Genomic DNA, 17,189 nt, shown 5'->3' with positions numbered 1-17,189 from the left:
TCTCAAATTGTATATGAAAACAAATGGAAACAAAGCAGGCAGCTTTTGGAGCTGTTTGGACCACTTTAGAGAGGGACTTCTGAAGTGTAATTGTGGAAATTTGATTACAGCTCAAATGGAAATGTCATTAATAAAATGGTTAGCAGTTATTAAGAATGTCAGAAAAGCTTAAAATTGAATTTTTCAGATCTTGCATTGTTAGAGACTATTTACATTTTACTCCGAAAACAAATATTAGGATATTTAGATTTAAGGTAAAATTAAAAATAAAAAGTTAATGTAGTACATTTCAGATATTTTCTTCCTTTATATTGCATTTTACGATAGATTAATTGTAAGTGATAAGAGAAACAAAAGTGAATGATTACATATTTTTAAATATTGGCAATGTGCCTAGTAGCTTTAGTTTTGTGTTTTAAAAGAAAAGCAGAAATCCTGATCACTGGGTTTAACAGCTGATGAAAAGTTGGTAGAAAAAAAATTAGAGTTTTTGCATTGTGCTATAGGAATTAGACCTAAAGATTTGATTCCCTGACTGTGTTGTGTGTCTGCTTTTAGTGTAAAATATGGTTTTATGAGACCACCTGATCCCATGAAGGATGCATTATCAGAACCTGTTAAAAAAAAATTAGAATTCTCCTTTTAACACCAGCCATTCTCATATTCATTTTCTCTCTCCCTCCTTCTTTCCTTCTTGTTCCCTCTCTTCTCCCTCTCTCTGGTATTTCATCGTAGTATCTGTAGAACTCTCTCAGCATACTTCTGGTTCAGGTACAGGGAAAGGATCCTTTCTTTGCATGCCTAGACTCGTAATGAGTGACTTCAGTGTCCTCTAGAGCCTTGGGAGTTGTGGCTGCTAACTGATTGTCATTACATGATTTTTTTAGCCTTCTGAGTGGAGAGTGGTGTGAGGAGTGTTATCTCCACATTTTTTCCTTCTCTGAAGTTACTTTATTATCCTTACCATTAATATTAGCAGAACTAAAAAGATGGGTAAGTAGTTTTCTTGAAATGTAAAGCTCAGACCCACATCAAAGAAGGTTCTAAGACTTGAAAATAGAGGCAGCAGTGGAACCAACAGATAGTTTTAAAACAGATAACCAAGTGTAACTGTATTATAGAGTCTTAAGAGGGGACTTCTGAATACTCCCTCAGCTTTGTTTTTGCTAAAACTGTTTTCATTTCTCTTTGATCAGTTAATTTAACTTACAGGAAAGTCTCCTAAGGTAATAATCAGAAATGGTAGTAATAATTTATGTCCTTCACCATGTTTTTTAAGCAGTGAAAAATTAGAAACAGCCTAAATGTGTATCTTTATTCTTTTCTGTCTTTTTCCAAAGTTTCTACAATAGACCTGTTAGTATAATGAGAAAAAATACTTGGATATATATATTTTTAGATGCCTTTTAAGTGAATATTAACATTAAACATTAGCCAAAAAATGTTTTACTGGTGACAGGCTACAGAATATCTACCAGAAGTGCTTCTTTTGATTTTGTTCTGGGGGCATATCTTTCGGACTCCGGTTCTACCTTTGGTACTGTCAGCAACCCCTTGGGCCTTTGGTGCCACTGTGTGGGGTAGGGAGGGCCAAAGGGAGGGTGGGCTGCTAGTGCTTGTGGAGATGACGGGAGAGAAAGGGAAGAGCAGAATAAAAGAGTATAAGAAAGAAAAGAAAAGAGATGCGCATACATATGGTAGGATCCATGAAAGGTTCCCAGTAATTTCAAGTGACCACAAAACTGGATTTTTTTTTCTTGTTTTTGTTAAATGTATATTTTCAAAGGTTGACTCTATTCCACCGATTTCTTCTCACTAAACATGTTTTTGAGTAACTATTAGATCTTCCCACTTCTTTATTAGTGTTTTAAGTTTTCCAAATCTGTATTTCATCCTTCTCTTACCACTGTCATTCACCATTTCTTTGCCTCTTCCTTACATACAAAGAAATTAACTTGTCTAATCGTCCTTTGCTGCTAAGGTTTAATTTTCCTTCCTAGGTATCTTGAAAGTCTGCCTTTCATTATTTTTGCCTAATAGGGGCTTTTTCCATCAGCAGGAATGAAAGCAGTCAATAAAAGTCAATTGCTGACTCCATAATTATATGGAGGGTTTACCATAATGCATATTGGAAATGTTTTTGAAACCTTTATCCTGAATGGAAGGTGCCATGGCTTGTGTTTTATGGCCTTCTAATGTTAGACAGCAATCTCATTTAGCATTTTCCCAAAGTGAAAACAGTGCATTAGGGCAGTATAACAAGCTTTACAGATCAATACAGAGGCAAACCTTTACCCTTATAGATTAATCCAAGAAAATGTCCCAGAGTCTACTCCAGGAGCTGGAGGACAATTTATGCTGATTTCCATTCTTCTTCCCCTCTTTCTACCATCGAATCATTAATACAGATTGAAATGTGTACAAAAAGAATTTCAGAGGATGACTGCACACACACACACACACACACACACACACACACACACACACACACACAGAACAGACCACCAGACAGGAAATCAAGAGCCCTGGAAGTGAGTAGTATTGATTTGTGGTGATAAAAGTATATTTTGACACATTTCAAATCATAAATAACTCATGGACTTTAACTTGCATGACTAATAGCTCAACCCAGGATACATGCTTATCTACAACTTAAACTACCTCTTTCTAAGGAGTCCATAACATGAGGTGAATTATCCCATTGTGAGTAGACTTTTTAAAGGAAAAAATACACTGTCTTCTTTATGATGTGCAGTGTGTGGATGCTCATTTTTACAGTCTTTTCCTGTATGTTAATGAGGAAGGGCTGCATATCTGGTCAGAGTTGTTCTAGCCTTCCCTCCTCACCTCCTTCCCCTTGCTTTTAAATCTGAGACACATTGGAGACACAATCAGTTGTCAACACTAGGATAGAATGTAACCCTGCTTTCCTATGAGCTATTAGTCATTAGTCATGTATTTGCTAGGTTCAGCTGATCTGATGCTTAATCATATTTTATTCAATATTTGTCTAGATGCAGGTCTTGCTATAATTAGTCACTTAGTGGTATCTGTGCCTATACTCTTTGAAGCACGGCTGATTCCTTTTAAATCCTGATGTTCATGGTAAAGGATTAGGGAAATCTGTGTCCAGAAAAATTCACAGACATCTGAAGTTTGAAATCTTAAAGCATGGAAACTCCTGGGATTCTATTTAAATTCTGTTCTTAGGTATTTGACAAAGCAGTAAGGTAATGAATGAAAAAGTGATGTTATAGAAAAATTGTTGAAACGTTTTTTTTTTTTTCTCTGTTTGTCTATGTTCTTTAGAGGGTAGTAGGAAGTCACGGAACCACCAACATGCTTTGCATTTCTATTCTAGCAAAATATATGTTAGCTTAGTGTACTGGATAAAAGTAATGAGGAGACAGATCGTCACCCAGGGGTTTCCTTATTGATGAGAAATATTCCCCCTGTGTTCTGTAGGGTTTTTTTTTTTAGAACCCATTAAATTTAAAATAATGTGATTTCAAGATTACTATGGAAATAACAAATTTAAATTTCAAAAATAGAAGTGATAAGACTGGAAGCTTCTTGTATTAAAACTAATTTGAAAAAACACAAATTTCTAGATTAAAAGTAGTAATATTGTGTTTTTTTTCTCTGTATATATGTAGTCCTTACCGTCCAAACTTCCCTGCTGTATTAATAAGAATATTTTACCTTCATTCATATAACTCATTTGGTTTATTATCATTTTCAAGCATATATTATAAGCTTTTTGGAAACATTTACATTTGGTCTCACATATTCACAGAAGCAATCTGACCGAAATCTGAGATTTGTAAGTATAAGTAGCAAAATTTTAACCCAGGGGACTTTAAAATATTTTCTTTGCACCCATTTGTATTCATTGAGTAAATGTATTACATGACTTCTGTAGGGTTCCCATGTCTAATAGCTGAGGTAACAAAGAAAATAAGTCACAGTCCTTGGAATTTGCATTCTAGTAAATGTAGGTTGCTAAATTGTATTAGACTATGGTGTAGTCAGTGTCACGTACATGGCAAGAAAAGTGAATACAGGACCAATGAGGTCACCATAAAGGGAATGATAGACTGTACCGGGGTTGAGGGGTGGAGAGCTAATGAAAGCTGACACTTGAGTGAAGTATCAAAGGATGAGTAGGTTTTTTCCAGATATATAGGCATAGGTGGGAGTTTGGGCGTAGAGCATTTGCAGAAGCAAGAGCAGCATGAGCTTAGACGTGAAGAGAAGTGTAAGAACCAAACCCTGAACTGGGTTTGTCCAGGCTTCAGCTGTGTGCAGGGTTGTGGGGTGAAGGCAACAGAGTAGGCAGGAACCTGGTCAAGAAGGACCAGCCAGCTGGCCTTGTATTTTGTGTAGAAAGTGCTGGGAAAAGAGACCATCTTCGATTTCCTATTGGAAAGAACCCTCTGGAAGGTGTGTGGAGGCGCAGGAGTAGAGGGTGTTAAAGCTGAGAGACCAGCTGGGAGGTTGTTTCTTGAATCCAGGATGTGGCTCACTTGGAAGCAATGTAACGACAGTGAGTGTGGAGCAGGAGGACCAGGCTGCAGGGATCTCCAACTTTGTGACCAAGTGGATATGGGAATGGAAGAGAGAACTCAGGGCTTCCAAGTTTCTGGCATGTTGATATGGTTTCAGTTTGGAAGGGACGGTTATATTGTCCAGACTAACTCACAGCAGTGTCAATTAGTGGAACTAATTTCTTAGAATTTATTTACCCTTTGTCATTTTTATCATGGGAAAAATTTAGCTATTTTTAAAGTTTAAGGAAAATTCTTTCTCTTAAACTTTTTTCTACATTTGCAACATCTGTGTCTTACTGTGCGTTTTATGTGTTCTTTAACCTTGATTTTTATTCTGAATGAAGACCACTGGTCTCAGCGGTCCCTGTGTTTGTTTTCAGGCGATATGAGTCTCATCCAGTCTGTGCTGATCTGCAGGCCAAAATTCTTCAGTGTTACCGTGAGAACACCCACCAGACCCTCAAATGCTCCGCTCTGGCCACCCAGTATATGCACTGTGTCAATCATGCCAAACAGGTAGGTGTGCCAGCCAGGCCAGTGGGGGCACTGGGCAAATTGAAAACTGGATGACCTGGGGCAGTGGTAAGGACTAAGTGGGCCGCTGTGTGAGAAAAAGCTTTCTAAGCCCTAGTCATCATCATCAAGAATTACTGTAATGAGTTGATTAGGGCATAACTTCTGTCCGATCATTGTCAAAGAGCCCATATCTTCCTTGTGTACAACTCATTTACTTGCAGAAAAAAGGATTCTACTAAGATTATACTTTCTTCCACTTGCCCTGAACTTTTGTCTTCTAATAATAATGTTCTCAAGGTCATTCCTCATACTTTTAGGCCAATATTTAGAGCCAGCGAAGAGGATACAGATTAAGAGCTGGCACCTTTGGGCCCATAAGCAGTAGGTAGTCAGGCAGAGAGCCAGGTTCAAAAAAAAAAACACCGCTGTTCAGTCACTGTCCAACGCTTCCACCAGTTGATAGAGTTCACTTAATTGGACAGGGAAAGGGAAACCAGAGATAGCATTTTAAAAAGAATTTCCACTGCTTTTATAGACCATAACCATATTCTTCTCTTGACCCTTCATATCAGAATAATATGATGTTCACAGGACATGCATTTTCTCTAATTTATGTACTTTAGAAAGCTAATGATAAACCCTGAAGCAAATTATCAATTCTGGCGGTCACATAATTGCCTATCATTTAACCAATTTAACAGTTGGATATACGTTGTTCTAAGAGGCGGAAATTGTTGGAAACCTTGATTCCTTCTGCTGACAAACTCCACAGATTTGACCTTCTAACCCAACTAAATCTAGTGTTTGAGTTACACAGCATGCCTTTCTGCAGTCTAATTTGCTGTAGTTATAATGATATCACTTGGCGTAAAATTTTTATACTCTACAAATATCCGATGGGAGGGTTAGTATTGTCTGGATAGCTAGAAAAAAGCAGTAACATTAGTGGAAAAAATATAATCAAGATTTATTAAAAGCCTATGTTGTCCTCAAAAGCCTAGTAGCTGGCAGCTTTTTTCTGTTTCTCGCTTGTAGCTGCACTTGTATAACTCTTAGTAGTGTGCCAGGGATCCTTTTCTTTAAAGGTCTTTGGTACACGTAACGTTGCTAATGTTAACTTAGTACATTTTATTTGTCGAAAACAGCTTCTGATATGCTCTTAAGAAACCCCAGCCTTCAATATGAATATGAACTGAAGGACTTGGGACTTGTAGGTTGATTCATGGATTTTTCTAACTTGCTAATAGTGCCTTATTGAGGTGGTGGTCAGTGGAAAAGAGTGGTTGTAACAAAGTGTATGTTTCAATGCTGGTCTCTAACATATGTGCCTGTTTGTACCACGTGATTTGTAACATTACCACAGTGGCAGCTGCAGGGGCATTGGGAGTGCTGACCCCATCCTGACTGTCTGGGTTGTGTTGAATTATCTACATATATTCTTGTGACATCAATGGTATATATTTATAGGATAAAGCAGAGTTAACTTGTGACAAAACCAAATACACCACATGGCACGATAGAGAGTTTGAATCTGGCAGACCTGAGTTTGTACCGTCCTTTTACTAGCTCTGTGACCTTGGGGCTTGAGTTTTCTCATCTGTAAATTGGGGTATTGTTGTGAGGATTACTTTTATATGAAGTATTCAGTAAATCTTGTTTTTCCCCTTCTTTCCTCAGTTGCATTATTGTGCTGAAATTTACTAAACAGTTCAGCCAAAAGCATCAAATTATTATTAATGATTTCAAAAGAGACCCTCTTTTTTCCCCCTCACTCTCCAATCTTTTATTTTCAGCTAGTATGTTTGGAGTATCTATTGTTTTCGTGGCTCTTATATTCAGTTATTAGGAGGTGTATAATACAAGTTAATAATAAAAAGATAGAAGCCCTCAAACCTTTTTTCCTAAGATGGGCAACATTGAAATGGATGAGAACCAAGAAGCTACGCCACCTTACATTTCGGCAGTAGTTAGGATTGCAAGGTCATTTCACATCCATTCTTTTACTTGTTTTTTTATGACAACCTGAGATGTAAATAGAGATGGTTTTATTTTCACCGTTTTCCAGTTGAGAGCACTGAAACTCAGGAAAGTAACAATAGTAAATTTAACAGCTAGACCAAGATGTACCTTGCCATAAAAACAAAAAAATTCAAAATACATAAGTGGCGTTTGGTTTTTGAGTGGGTAAGTTTGTGAAGGGGCATCCATCCATCATCCACTAATACAGAAATAAGGCAGTAAGGGAAAGTGAGAGCGAAAGCGATAAAGGGAGGACACAGAACATGGAAGATCTAACGAGCGGGGGACAGAGTGTGAAGGTCACACATGGGGAATGGGTTGATGAAGCCCATGGTGAAAGGGGCACCTTGGCACTGGCCCATTTTAAGATCGCGCCACAGTGGCCAGAAGGAGCTTCTATCAGTGTTTCATGAGCAGTTACTTTCCCTCCCAATACCAGGTTGTCCTTTTGCTCCTTGTGAATATGGTCTAACCTCATGACCCCAGCTGTGCCCCTGTTGTTAGAAGAGACTCTGGCAAGATACGTGGTCCCGACTGCCTATTTTAGCAGTTCCTCGTGGGCCAACTTCTTATATTTCCTGTTAAATCCAGAGAACAAACTGGACATGCTAAACATGGAAAATACTACACATGACAACAAGCCATCAGGCAGTGTTGTCCATATCCGACACAGTGCAAGGGTTTCCCCCATGGAATAATTCCAATGGCTAAGTCCACTCCACTTTTAAATAACTCATAAGACTGGCCTTTCACGGGTTCCCTGGGGCATTGTTCTAGAGACTAATAGGTTTTACTGATAGGAAAATTTCCAGATATTCCTTAGCCTTACTCTTCCTCTCTGCTTATTTATCCACTTATTCACATCAGTGTTTCTTCAGCTGTTCTTCAATAATTTTTAATGGGTTGACATGAGACATTTAGACTAATATTTCTTGTGTATTAAGTTATGTGCTCTTCATGAGGGTAAAGAGATATTAAATAGCTCTAATTATTATTTCTAAGACTTAAAAGCTACCGGCTGGCTGGCTATATGAGATACAGCATTTACAAACGAAGGAGGACATCGATTGATACATACTCCTGTGTGTTTTGTTTCTCATATCGCTTAGCCTCATAACTTTCTCAAGCTCGGCAAGATTGGATTACCTCTTCTTACCTTTGATACCTGGTTCCCATTCTATCTTGCTACACCCACCTAAGATAGGAGAGGTGCTGCTTGTACCAAATAGGTCATGTCTCTTCATCTGAGTGCGCCTATGAACAGGCATGCTTATGCACACCACCTACCTTACAGGAGAAATGGAAAGGAGCAGGAATGAGAAGCCAATAGTGTTTGCTCATGGGTAGACCAAAATGTGCCCAAGTTCTGTTTTTTAAAAAAAGGGAAGGGTGTCAAAAGGGTTTGCTGTCAGATCTGCATTATGTCTGGGACCATTCCCTGGGACATACCACTTCTCTACTATTTACTTGTAGAATTGGGCTGCATTGGGAGTTGCTAGTCTAAGCATTTCAGCTTTTTCCCAGCCCTGCTGCTATTGACAGAAAAATGCAGAAGCTGGCTGGACCCTTATGGCACATTCTATGTTCACTGGGAGGGTGGGGTTTATAGGAAATGCTGTTGCTGCCATCCTAATCTAATTATAGTGCCTTGAGCTTCAGTTGCTTTGATAAATTGAAGGTTTGAACCAGGTGATCCATGAGGGCCATCTAGCTCTGTTATTCTAGGACTGATTCTGCTTTCATGTATAGAGAGCAAAAGGTGGTGTGCATATAAGCATGCCTGTTCATAGGCGCACTCAGATGAAGAGACATGGCGTATTTGGTACAAGGAGCACCTCTCCTTTTGAGACCTCCAGTATTTGTGCCTTTGCCTCTTAAATTTTGCTATCCACCTTAAATATTCACTTGAGAAGAACACTTGCATTTCTGATTGGTCTGCTGCTGCCTGGCCTCCCACTGCTACTTACCCTTTCTTTGAGGTTCACACTCCTGACAGCCCTGGGGAAGCCAAGGTGGCAGAAAGAACTAGGAGGGAATAGAAACAGTTTCACAGTTTCTCCACAGTCAGTGAAGTGAAAAACAGCTGTCTCTGCACTGGCTAGCAGAATGTACCCTGCCGGCTAATAAAGGCCATTAGAAAATGCAGGCTCCCTCCAGCCAGCCGTAAGCCTCCCCTGGATCGTGATGCCTTTCATCCTGTGAAGTACCATGGGAAGTGTGACTCTGAAAACAGAGCAGGAAGCCAGGAACCTGGAGCCTGGGCAAACTGGGACCAGAGGCAAGGACCAATCCCAGGAGATGCCCCAGGGACAGAGGTCAGTGTGGGACCTGAAGTTAGATGATGAGTCTGTCAGGGGTGCCCCAAACCATAGCAGAAGTTTCAGTCAGTAAGCAGGCAGTGGGACAGTAGCCACGCAGTTAGCTCAGCTCACAATAAGGACGTCTTGTAAATGAGACAACCCCACCTCAGACCTACATGCTTCCTGCTGATCTCTTTGGAGAGATCAGAAAGGAACCTGACTACAGTGAGGAGCTTGGGGTCAGGACCCAGTAAATGAGGCTAGATCCTAATGTGACAGCTCTCCAACTTAAGGGTAGTGCACCCCATTGTCTCGTTTCTAAAATATCATTGACATCTCCAGTATTTGGTTGGCTTCCTAAGTCAAAGCCTCAAGATCAGTGCATATGGAGGAATTTGCCCTGGCACAATTTCTGTCCACCTTCTGAAGGACAATGCATTTCATCTCCCCGGTGAACTGTATTTATATTAGACCAGGATTCTGCTCCTAAGTCTGTGACATATTTTGAGTATGAAGGGGTCCTGAAAACATAGTAGTAGCTTTTGCTTAAAAATCAAGGTTCTTGAAAGAAAAACCTATTGCTAGAGCAAGCTGGATGTTATCATTGTTTTCAGATGAACTCTACATTAGATGCAAATGATTTAATAGACTTATAGGCTGTTGGAGCTAAAAGGACCCTAGAGATCATGTAACCCAACCTCAGTTTTTTCATGTGCAAAAATTAGCTTCCAGAGAATTTAAATGATCTGTAGAAGGGCAGAACCCAGACCAAACAGCCCAATCTTAAATCCAGAACCAGGGTATTTTTCCTGTCGTGTCAGATCTCAAATGTGGGTGAACATCAGAATCCCCTGACGGGTTTGCTTAAAATGTACCCACCCAATCCCCATCCCTGGAGATTCTGATTCAGAAGGTCTGGGTTGAGGCCTGGGCATCCGAACTTTGGCCAAATTTCCCAGGAGACTCTGTACCCAAAGTTTGAAAACCATTGCTCTTAGAGCCCATTGGCCTGAATTGCATTAAAGGGCTTTGACCTTTCAGAGGTCCTCCCAAGTCCTTCTTTTCCATCTTTTGGGAGATGGGGAGCTGTCACTCCCTACAGGTCAAAGCTACCTGGCAGAGGTCTCATCAGACCAACCCTAGGAATGAATCTTTAGCTTTAAGAACAAATTGGAAGATGATGTGGGAAGCGGATGGAAGCCTTGAAAAGAGATCCCCTTCCCCTCTTCTGTTGCTCCCATGGAAACAGTAGGTGACCCCAGTCCCCTGGCGAGCTCACAGCTGTGACCAGACCCTCCCTTGGTTCTACTGCTCCCAGTCACCCTGCTTCCCTCCCCTGACCCACATCAGGGTCCCCCCTGATGTACACGATGGCCACTTTCAGAGAGCATGAAGATAATCAAGAAGGTTAACTTTCTGGGAAGCCCTCCAGGAGCGTGTTTTTATTGTGTTCGAAAGCTGCTTTATCATCATCGCTTGATGACATTTATTAATTGCCCAGCTGGGATGCTGGTCACAGGGTGACTGACACGTGGGTATTTCATAATAGATTTCCCATCTTTTGGTAGGGCAGCCCTTTGAATTTAGAGTCAGATCAAAGCAAACAAAATTCCAAACTTTAAATTTCCTATCCCAGCCTCTTCCATCATAGGAATCCTTTTCTAAACCACTTTCTGAGAGTAATCGTTGCTTCGTGACATTTTCTCTTTTTTTAAATCTGAGTTTAATAGAAGAAATACTACCATGGTAATAGATTTTCATTTTTCTTAATAGGTATTTCTTTTCTTGTGCTCGTCCTTCAAGAGTTAGAACTGCAGTATGTTAGTGTTTTGTCTGTTATTGCAGCCAGCTGTATAAACAGTTAATTACTTGTAACTTAATTTGAATATTATACAGAGCATTTGTCACAGAAGATATAAAGCAAGATCCAGGCAGAAAAAAGTTAACTTCTATTTCCTCCAAAGCAGGAGGAACAAAGAACAAACAGCTCTTGCTGCAGGGAATAGACACATATTGAAAACAAAATAAGTGAGCTAATCAGATTTCCAGGTAGTGAAGAATAGTACTTGGTGCACAGGCAAAACTCGCTTTGTGCTTCCCATAAATTCAATTTATAGATGACTTTTCCTTCCTGTCTCATGCACAGTCTTCTCATTCTGTCTTTTTCCTCATCGAATCTCCAGTGTCTCCCACTCCCCACTTTTCCCGACCCTCCTTAGTAAACTGGTGTCTTAAGACCAGGTCTGTGCCAGGACACATCTCCAGTTTCATTTTTCCTTGGTTAGGTAAACCTTCCTGCTTTTCTACCCAGCTTTATGAGGCCTGAAGTCTTGGTGAGGCGCTGGGTAAGCTCATCCAGAGACAAGCACCCTGAGTGGCATCTTAAAAAACAAACCGCTTTTCTTCTCTTCATGATGATTGGTTAGCAACCCAGGGTTGCCATCATTTCTCTTAAATTATCAACACAGCCAGTAGCTGGCATGCTGCTATGATAGTCAACCCCTCCAAGAAAGCCGTGATTCAAAAATCAGTTGATGAGATTACTGCTTAACAGAAATATTTGAGGCAAGTAGTTAGGATGGTTAGTAAGGTTTTAATAAGCGGAAATGACATGCAATCTCAGGTCTCCAGGGGCGCTGTTCTTACTTGTGAGCTGCCGGCTGTTCTTCAGTGGCTGGAATGAGAAAAAGACTTGGGAAAAGAGCAGTGTTCATGCCTGAACCACTCTCTTCTTTTGGTGATTTACCCAGCTGTTTATAAAAGGAGTTTCTGCAGGCCCAGCTACGTAAATGATGAGCAAAAGCAAGGAATTTCTTTCTCCACATTAAGATTAAGTGTTAGCAGTTCCTTAACTGAAGGAAGCAATTTTTTATAACTTGCAAAGCTTCTCCCTCATTCTTTAGGGAATTTCCTATGTTAATTTATGCAGTGTTAAATTTATGCAGCGTTGAAATTCAGCCCAACAGCAGTACTTACAGAACCAATAGAGACAGTAGAACCTATAAGGTGAAAGCTGAATAACACAGACCCCACCAGACCTACGGATCCCTCTAGCCAAAAGCCCTAGGTTCTGGGTTGGAGCAGGTTTTGTTGCATAGCTGGAATATAATAATAACCCAAAATGTTTGACAGATGAATTCATCTTTTTTAAAAATCCAGCCTGCCATTGTGTTTGTTAATTTCCCTGATAGAATTGAGATGGTTTTGTACCACCTCTGCCACCCTTTGGTAGCAAGTGAGTGCAGTTTGACAAAATGTTTATAGATCGGCCCTGGTGCTTTTCTGTGGTGGTCCCACATGTCTTCAAGGAGTCACCACAAATCAGCTGAACCACTGTGCTATCTTTGAGGATTAGAATTTTAATACATGTAACAGGGTATTTTGTGAATGTGGCTGAAGGGGTTATTAAAATGTTACTTCTTTTAGTGTCTTTATGTGAGACTGGCCTGCTCATCCTCAGACCAGCCAGGACCCATCTTGTCTCTTTCTGAAAGAGAGCCTAACATTCTTAGCATGATATGATTTGGCTGAAAAATTACCCATCTATATTTGGTTGAGGTTGCAGAGAGAATAGTAAAAACAATCTCTAGACTCATGAAAACACTCTTTAACTATTGCTTTCCTTAAGTTGTGGCAGCTGCAGATTATTTTGCAATATTTGAAAGGAGGTGCATTGTCGTGTAGTTACCCTTGTAACCCTAAGCCCAAAATTGTAGAGAGGGTTACAGCCATGTAATCTTGACCAGGCAGATGACAGCTCAGAGCTCCCATCAGTGTGTTGAAGAAAGCAGTGAATCTATAACCCCCCAAATGCAAATGGCCAAGTGGCATCATTTATAAAGAGATCACTTTCTCTAGTAACTGAATTTCCTTAGATAGGCTCAGTATAGATCCGCTTTATACTGGCTTCCATTTTGTATTTAATAAAGCGTGATGTAGTGAGGTTGTCTATATATCTGGAATTTATAGAACTTATCATCTATGTAATTGGAGAGACTCACACAGATCAATTCACAAGCAGGTGAGCGTAGCTGAGATGCTGTGATGCTGTGACACTGCCAGGTGGTGTCTCTTACATGGTGGGTGTTCAGCGTGTTATTTTCCCAGCGAACATGGGGCTGGTGCCTCACATTCCAGTATGAGTTCTTACAGGACAAGGCTCTGCTGAGCAGAATCTTCCACTGCACCTACTTTGTTTTTCCTGTTTTCCCTAAATGCATCTAGCTTTTCTAATTTACCTCCTGTGTGACAGAATCATTGTTTTTCTGACCACTATGTGTGTTATGTCTAAGTTTGCCTGCCTTTATATCTGTTCTTTTGTGCCCTATGACGTAGACTTCTTAGAAACCTATAATGATGAACACTTCAGGATAATCTATTCACCCTTTGCTCCTATGACCCAATAGACCATCTTGTTTGACTTCTACTCTTTCTGTTCTGTCCCCTAATTTCAATCATTTTTAAATTTTTGACGCTGAATTGTTGTATCTAGAGACCTTTGACCTCAGAAGGCCTACAACTTCCTTCTAGACATTTCCAGTTTTGGATGTCTCACCCAAAATTGCCCCACAAACCCAAAATTTAAGTCATCCTCCTCCTTCCCAGGCTCCCACTGACTTCCCTGTTTCTCTTGGTGGCCCTGTCACTGTCCTTGTCACCAAGGATCTTCCCGTACCTTGGGTGTCACCATCTCCCTTTTTCTTCCCATGTAGCTCTAGTTCTTGTTTCCACCCTTGTCTGGCTTCTAATCTGCCTCCTTCTTGGGCTTCCTGCCTGCAGACTTCCCTCTGTTGGATCCGTCACGCTGAGGATGTCAGGTTAACATTCCTAAATGCTACATTCTCCTATGTAAAAGCATTCCTCCGTGTTTTCGGTGGCTAGCAGGACGTGTCCGTCCTGGGCCCTCTTTCCACCCTTTCTCTTGGTCAGTCCTGAGCATATACCCTTTCTTCCAGCCAGGCTTCTCCCCTCAGGATTCTGTTTGTGCTAGGCTTGTTCCCCTGCTGAATCCTGGCCACCGCTTTCTCCCCTCACTCCTCCCAGTCCCACCCTAGTCCTCCACCTGGATTCTCTCCATGGTAGAAGGTCCTTGGAGAAGACTTCCTTGCTCGCTTCAGCTACAGGCTTGCCCTCTGCACCAGGCAGAACCATTCCTTTTGTGAACTGTGACCATCTCTGGAAGGGGACACAGAAACTGGGAAACAGAAGGAAGGAAAAAAATGACTTTCTACCAGATACTATTTGGTTCCTGTTAAGTGTTATGCTGTTTACACAATAAAATAAATTTTAGCATGTATTTAGCAAATAAATAAAAATTAGCAAATTATTACCTTTTATTATTCCTGAATTTTCCACAGGTGTATGTATTAGTTTCCCCAATGCACTAAACTGAGTGCAGTGGTACCTGGCAGGAGCTCAATGGAGAGATGGCTGGAAGGGTGCGGGTTGGCGGGAGGCAGGTGGGAACGGATAAACTAGAGGCAACCTCGGCCTCACCTTGCCTCTCTGAGTGGTTACAAAACTAGAGGGGAAAGTATCACCTTTTTCTTCTTAAAGACCTCTAAAAATGGAGGCAGTATACCCCCATTTCAGCTGGTTATAGAGTTCTCATCTGATAGTTAGGAATTCTTTCTATCTACATCCGCATCTCCCAAATAAATAACTAAATAGAATGTAGGGACCATTTCTGCAATCTGGGAATAGGTACCAATCTGTGTAGCTCTGTCCAGCCTCATGAGCACATGAACATCTGTGCTCTCCCTCTCTGGGAAGGAATCTTGTGTTTCTCTAATGAAGAGATTCCCTCTCAGAGCCTTTGGAGTTGAGATTTGATCCCTGCACTGCCTTGGCCACAGCTTTCCCCCAGTCACTGCATCCATCAGCCATGCTCCCAACATTTCCAAATGCCCCTGCCAGGAGCACTTTTGCTTTCTATTTGAGACAGCAAAGACTGCTGCCCAGGCTGGAGTGCAGTGGCATGATCATGGCTCACTGCACCCTCTGCCTCCCAGGCTCAAGGGATCCTCCCACCTCAGCCTCTCAAGTAACTGAGACTACAGGCACACACCACCATGCCCAGCTAATGTTTTTGTTTTTGGTAGAGATGGGGTTTCACTGTGTTGCCCAGGCTGATTTCAAGCTTCTGGGCTCAAGTGATCTGCCCCCCTTGGCCTCCCAAAGTGCTAGGATTACAGGCGTGAGCTACTGTGCCCGGCCTTGTTAGGGTTTTCAACCCATCTGGTGGTGAGAGGGGTCATTTAAAGATCATACGTGATAAAGCAATGGTGTTGATTAAAGGAGCAATATTTTGAGAACAGGAAGTATGTGTTTTTAAAATTAGATATTTGAAAAGCAATACAAATCATACTAAATAAGTTAGTGCCATTTATTTTTTGCCCTCTCCTGGTGGTAAAACTTACTCTTTCTGTTTTTCTTGCAGAGCATGCTTGAGAAGGGAGGATAAAAACTTTCAGAATGAGCAAAACACCATCAACGTTAATTCCAGAGATGGAACATTTTTTTTCCTAGTGAGAAAACAACCCATTTGAAGAGAAGACCACTAATGAGAAGACCACTAAAGAGAGACACCAAGAATGGATTCAGCAGAATCATTTCACATTTTGAACAGCAGCAATTTGAAGGGCCAAAGCCTTGATCAGGGATCAGTCGTTAAAAGACACTCTTCACTATTAGTAAACCCTCTTATGATGATTAAAAGAGAAGGGCAGCCCTCTCCACCTTTTGGTACTTTCTATGCAACTTCCACTGACCATAAAATGTTTCTCTTCTGAACAAGCCCCATCATTTGGTGAACCTCCACCCTAACAAAGTAGGATGGGGTTGGGGGCTAAATTAATTGGAGTGGGGCGAGGAGAGAGCCAGAAAACATAGATCTGAGGGCAGCAGTGCTGGGTGGAGAGAGCCAGAAAACAGATCTGGAGGCACCAGTGCTGGATGGAATTGTCTAGGCTGTGTCATGTTGGTTTTGTCTCTCTTTCTTTTCTCCTTTGATTATATAAGAGCTATTTCATTTTAACTTATTATGGTGATTATACAGGCAAGAAGACAAAAAGGAGAGAAAATGTACCTCTTCTACTGGAATAATGTTTATGATTACAAGTGAGATAGGGTATTTTTATCAATATGAAGGCAACCTTGGCTGATATAACCTCTATAGTGAATACTCACATCTTTACTTCACTCATTATCAATAATAAATATATTTTCTGACAAAGACTGGCATTGTAGCTCCTCGCACATTCCTTTGGCTGGGTTAGATGGCTATGCTTACGGGAATTGAGCTGATTTATGTTGTTACTAATTTGCATTTGTGCTGTACCTTTCCTCTCAAAGGCTCCAGAGCATTTTGTGGAGCCTCCGACAGGCAAGTGATGCTTATAACTTGCCTGTCAGGTAGGTAGAATTCAGGAAGATCTTTACAAATTGTGTGAACCTTCCTTTCTTTGGGATGACTTAAGTCATCCTGCCTGGGGCAAGAACTAGATTAATAACCTTGGTTAGGACCTTCTGACCCTGCAATACTACAAAACGTTTAAAGAAAATAATTCAACCATTAGTTTTTTTTTTTTTTCTCATTCCAATTTTTCAAAACTTCCTGATTATAACTCTCCCTTTTTTTTTATTTTTTATTTTTTTACCATGATTGGTGCTTCAACCCTGGAGTTGAGTGAATTGGAAATAAGTAGTCACACTGAAGCTAAATGAGAAGGTTCTTTTGGGACATGGGAGTACCAGTGCTCTGTGATATCCTTTAAGTGTCTTTTGTCATGTGGGATTTTTATTT

At 40.7% G+C, this 17,189-nt stretch overlaps 1 protein-coding gene across 3 annotated transcripts in view; it reads left to right on the top strand.

Annotated features, from left to right (window-relative positions):
* Positions 1-16,627, top strand: part of CHCHD3 (coiled-coil-helix-coiled-coil-helix domain containing 3) — a 298,843-nt gene extending 282,216 nt beyond the window's left edge. For 2 of the 3 annotated variants that reach the window (XM_003261353.4, XM_003261354.4), the window contains 2 exons: positions 4,931-5,066; positions 15,825-16,627. In XM_003261353.4, the coding sequence (XP_003261401.1) occupies positions 4,931-5,066; positions 15,825-15,848 (160 nt within the window). In that variant the 3' untranslated portion in view covers positions 15,849-16,627. The remainder of the gene's footprint in view (positions 1-4,930; positions 5,067-15,824) is intronic. The other variant, XR_001116881.2, reaches the window with a different exon arrangement.
* The last annotated feature ends 562 nt before the right edge of the window (positions 16,628-17,189 follow it).

The sequence above is a fragment of the Nomascus leucogenys genome, chromosome 13 (genome assembly GCF_006542625.1).
Source record: "Nomascus leucogenys isolate Asia chromosome 13, Asia_NLE_v1, whole genome shotgun sequence".
Taxonomy (NCBI): domain Eukaryota; kingdom Metazoa; phylum Chordata; class Mammalia; order Primates; family Hylobatidae; genus Nomascus; species Nomascus leucogenys.
This window is presented reverse-complemented; position numbering and strand designations above follow the sequence as displayed.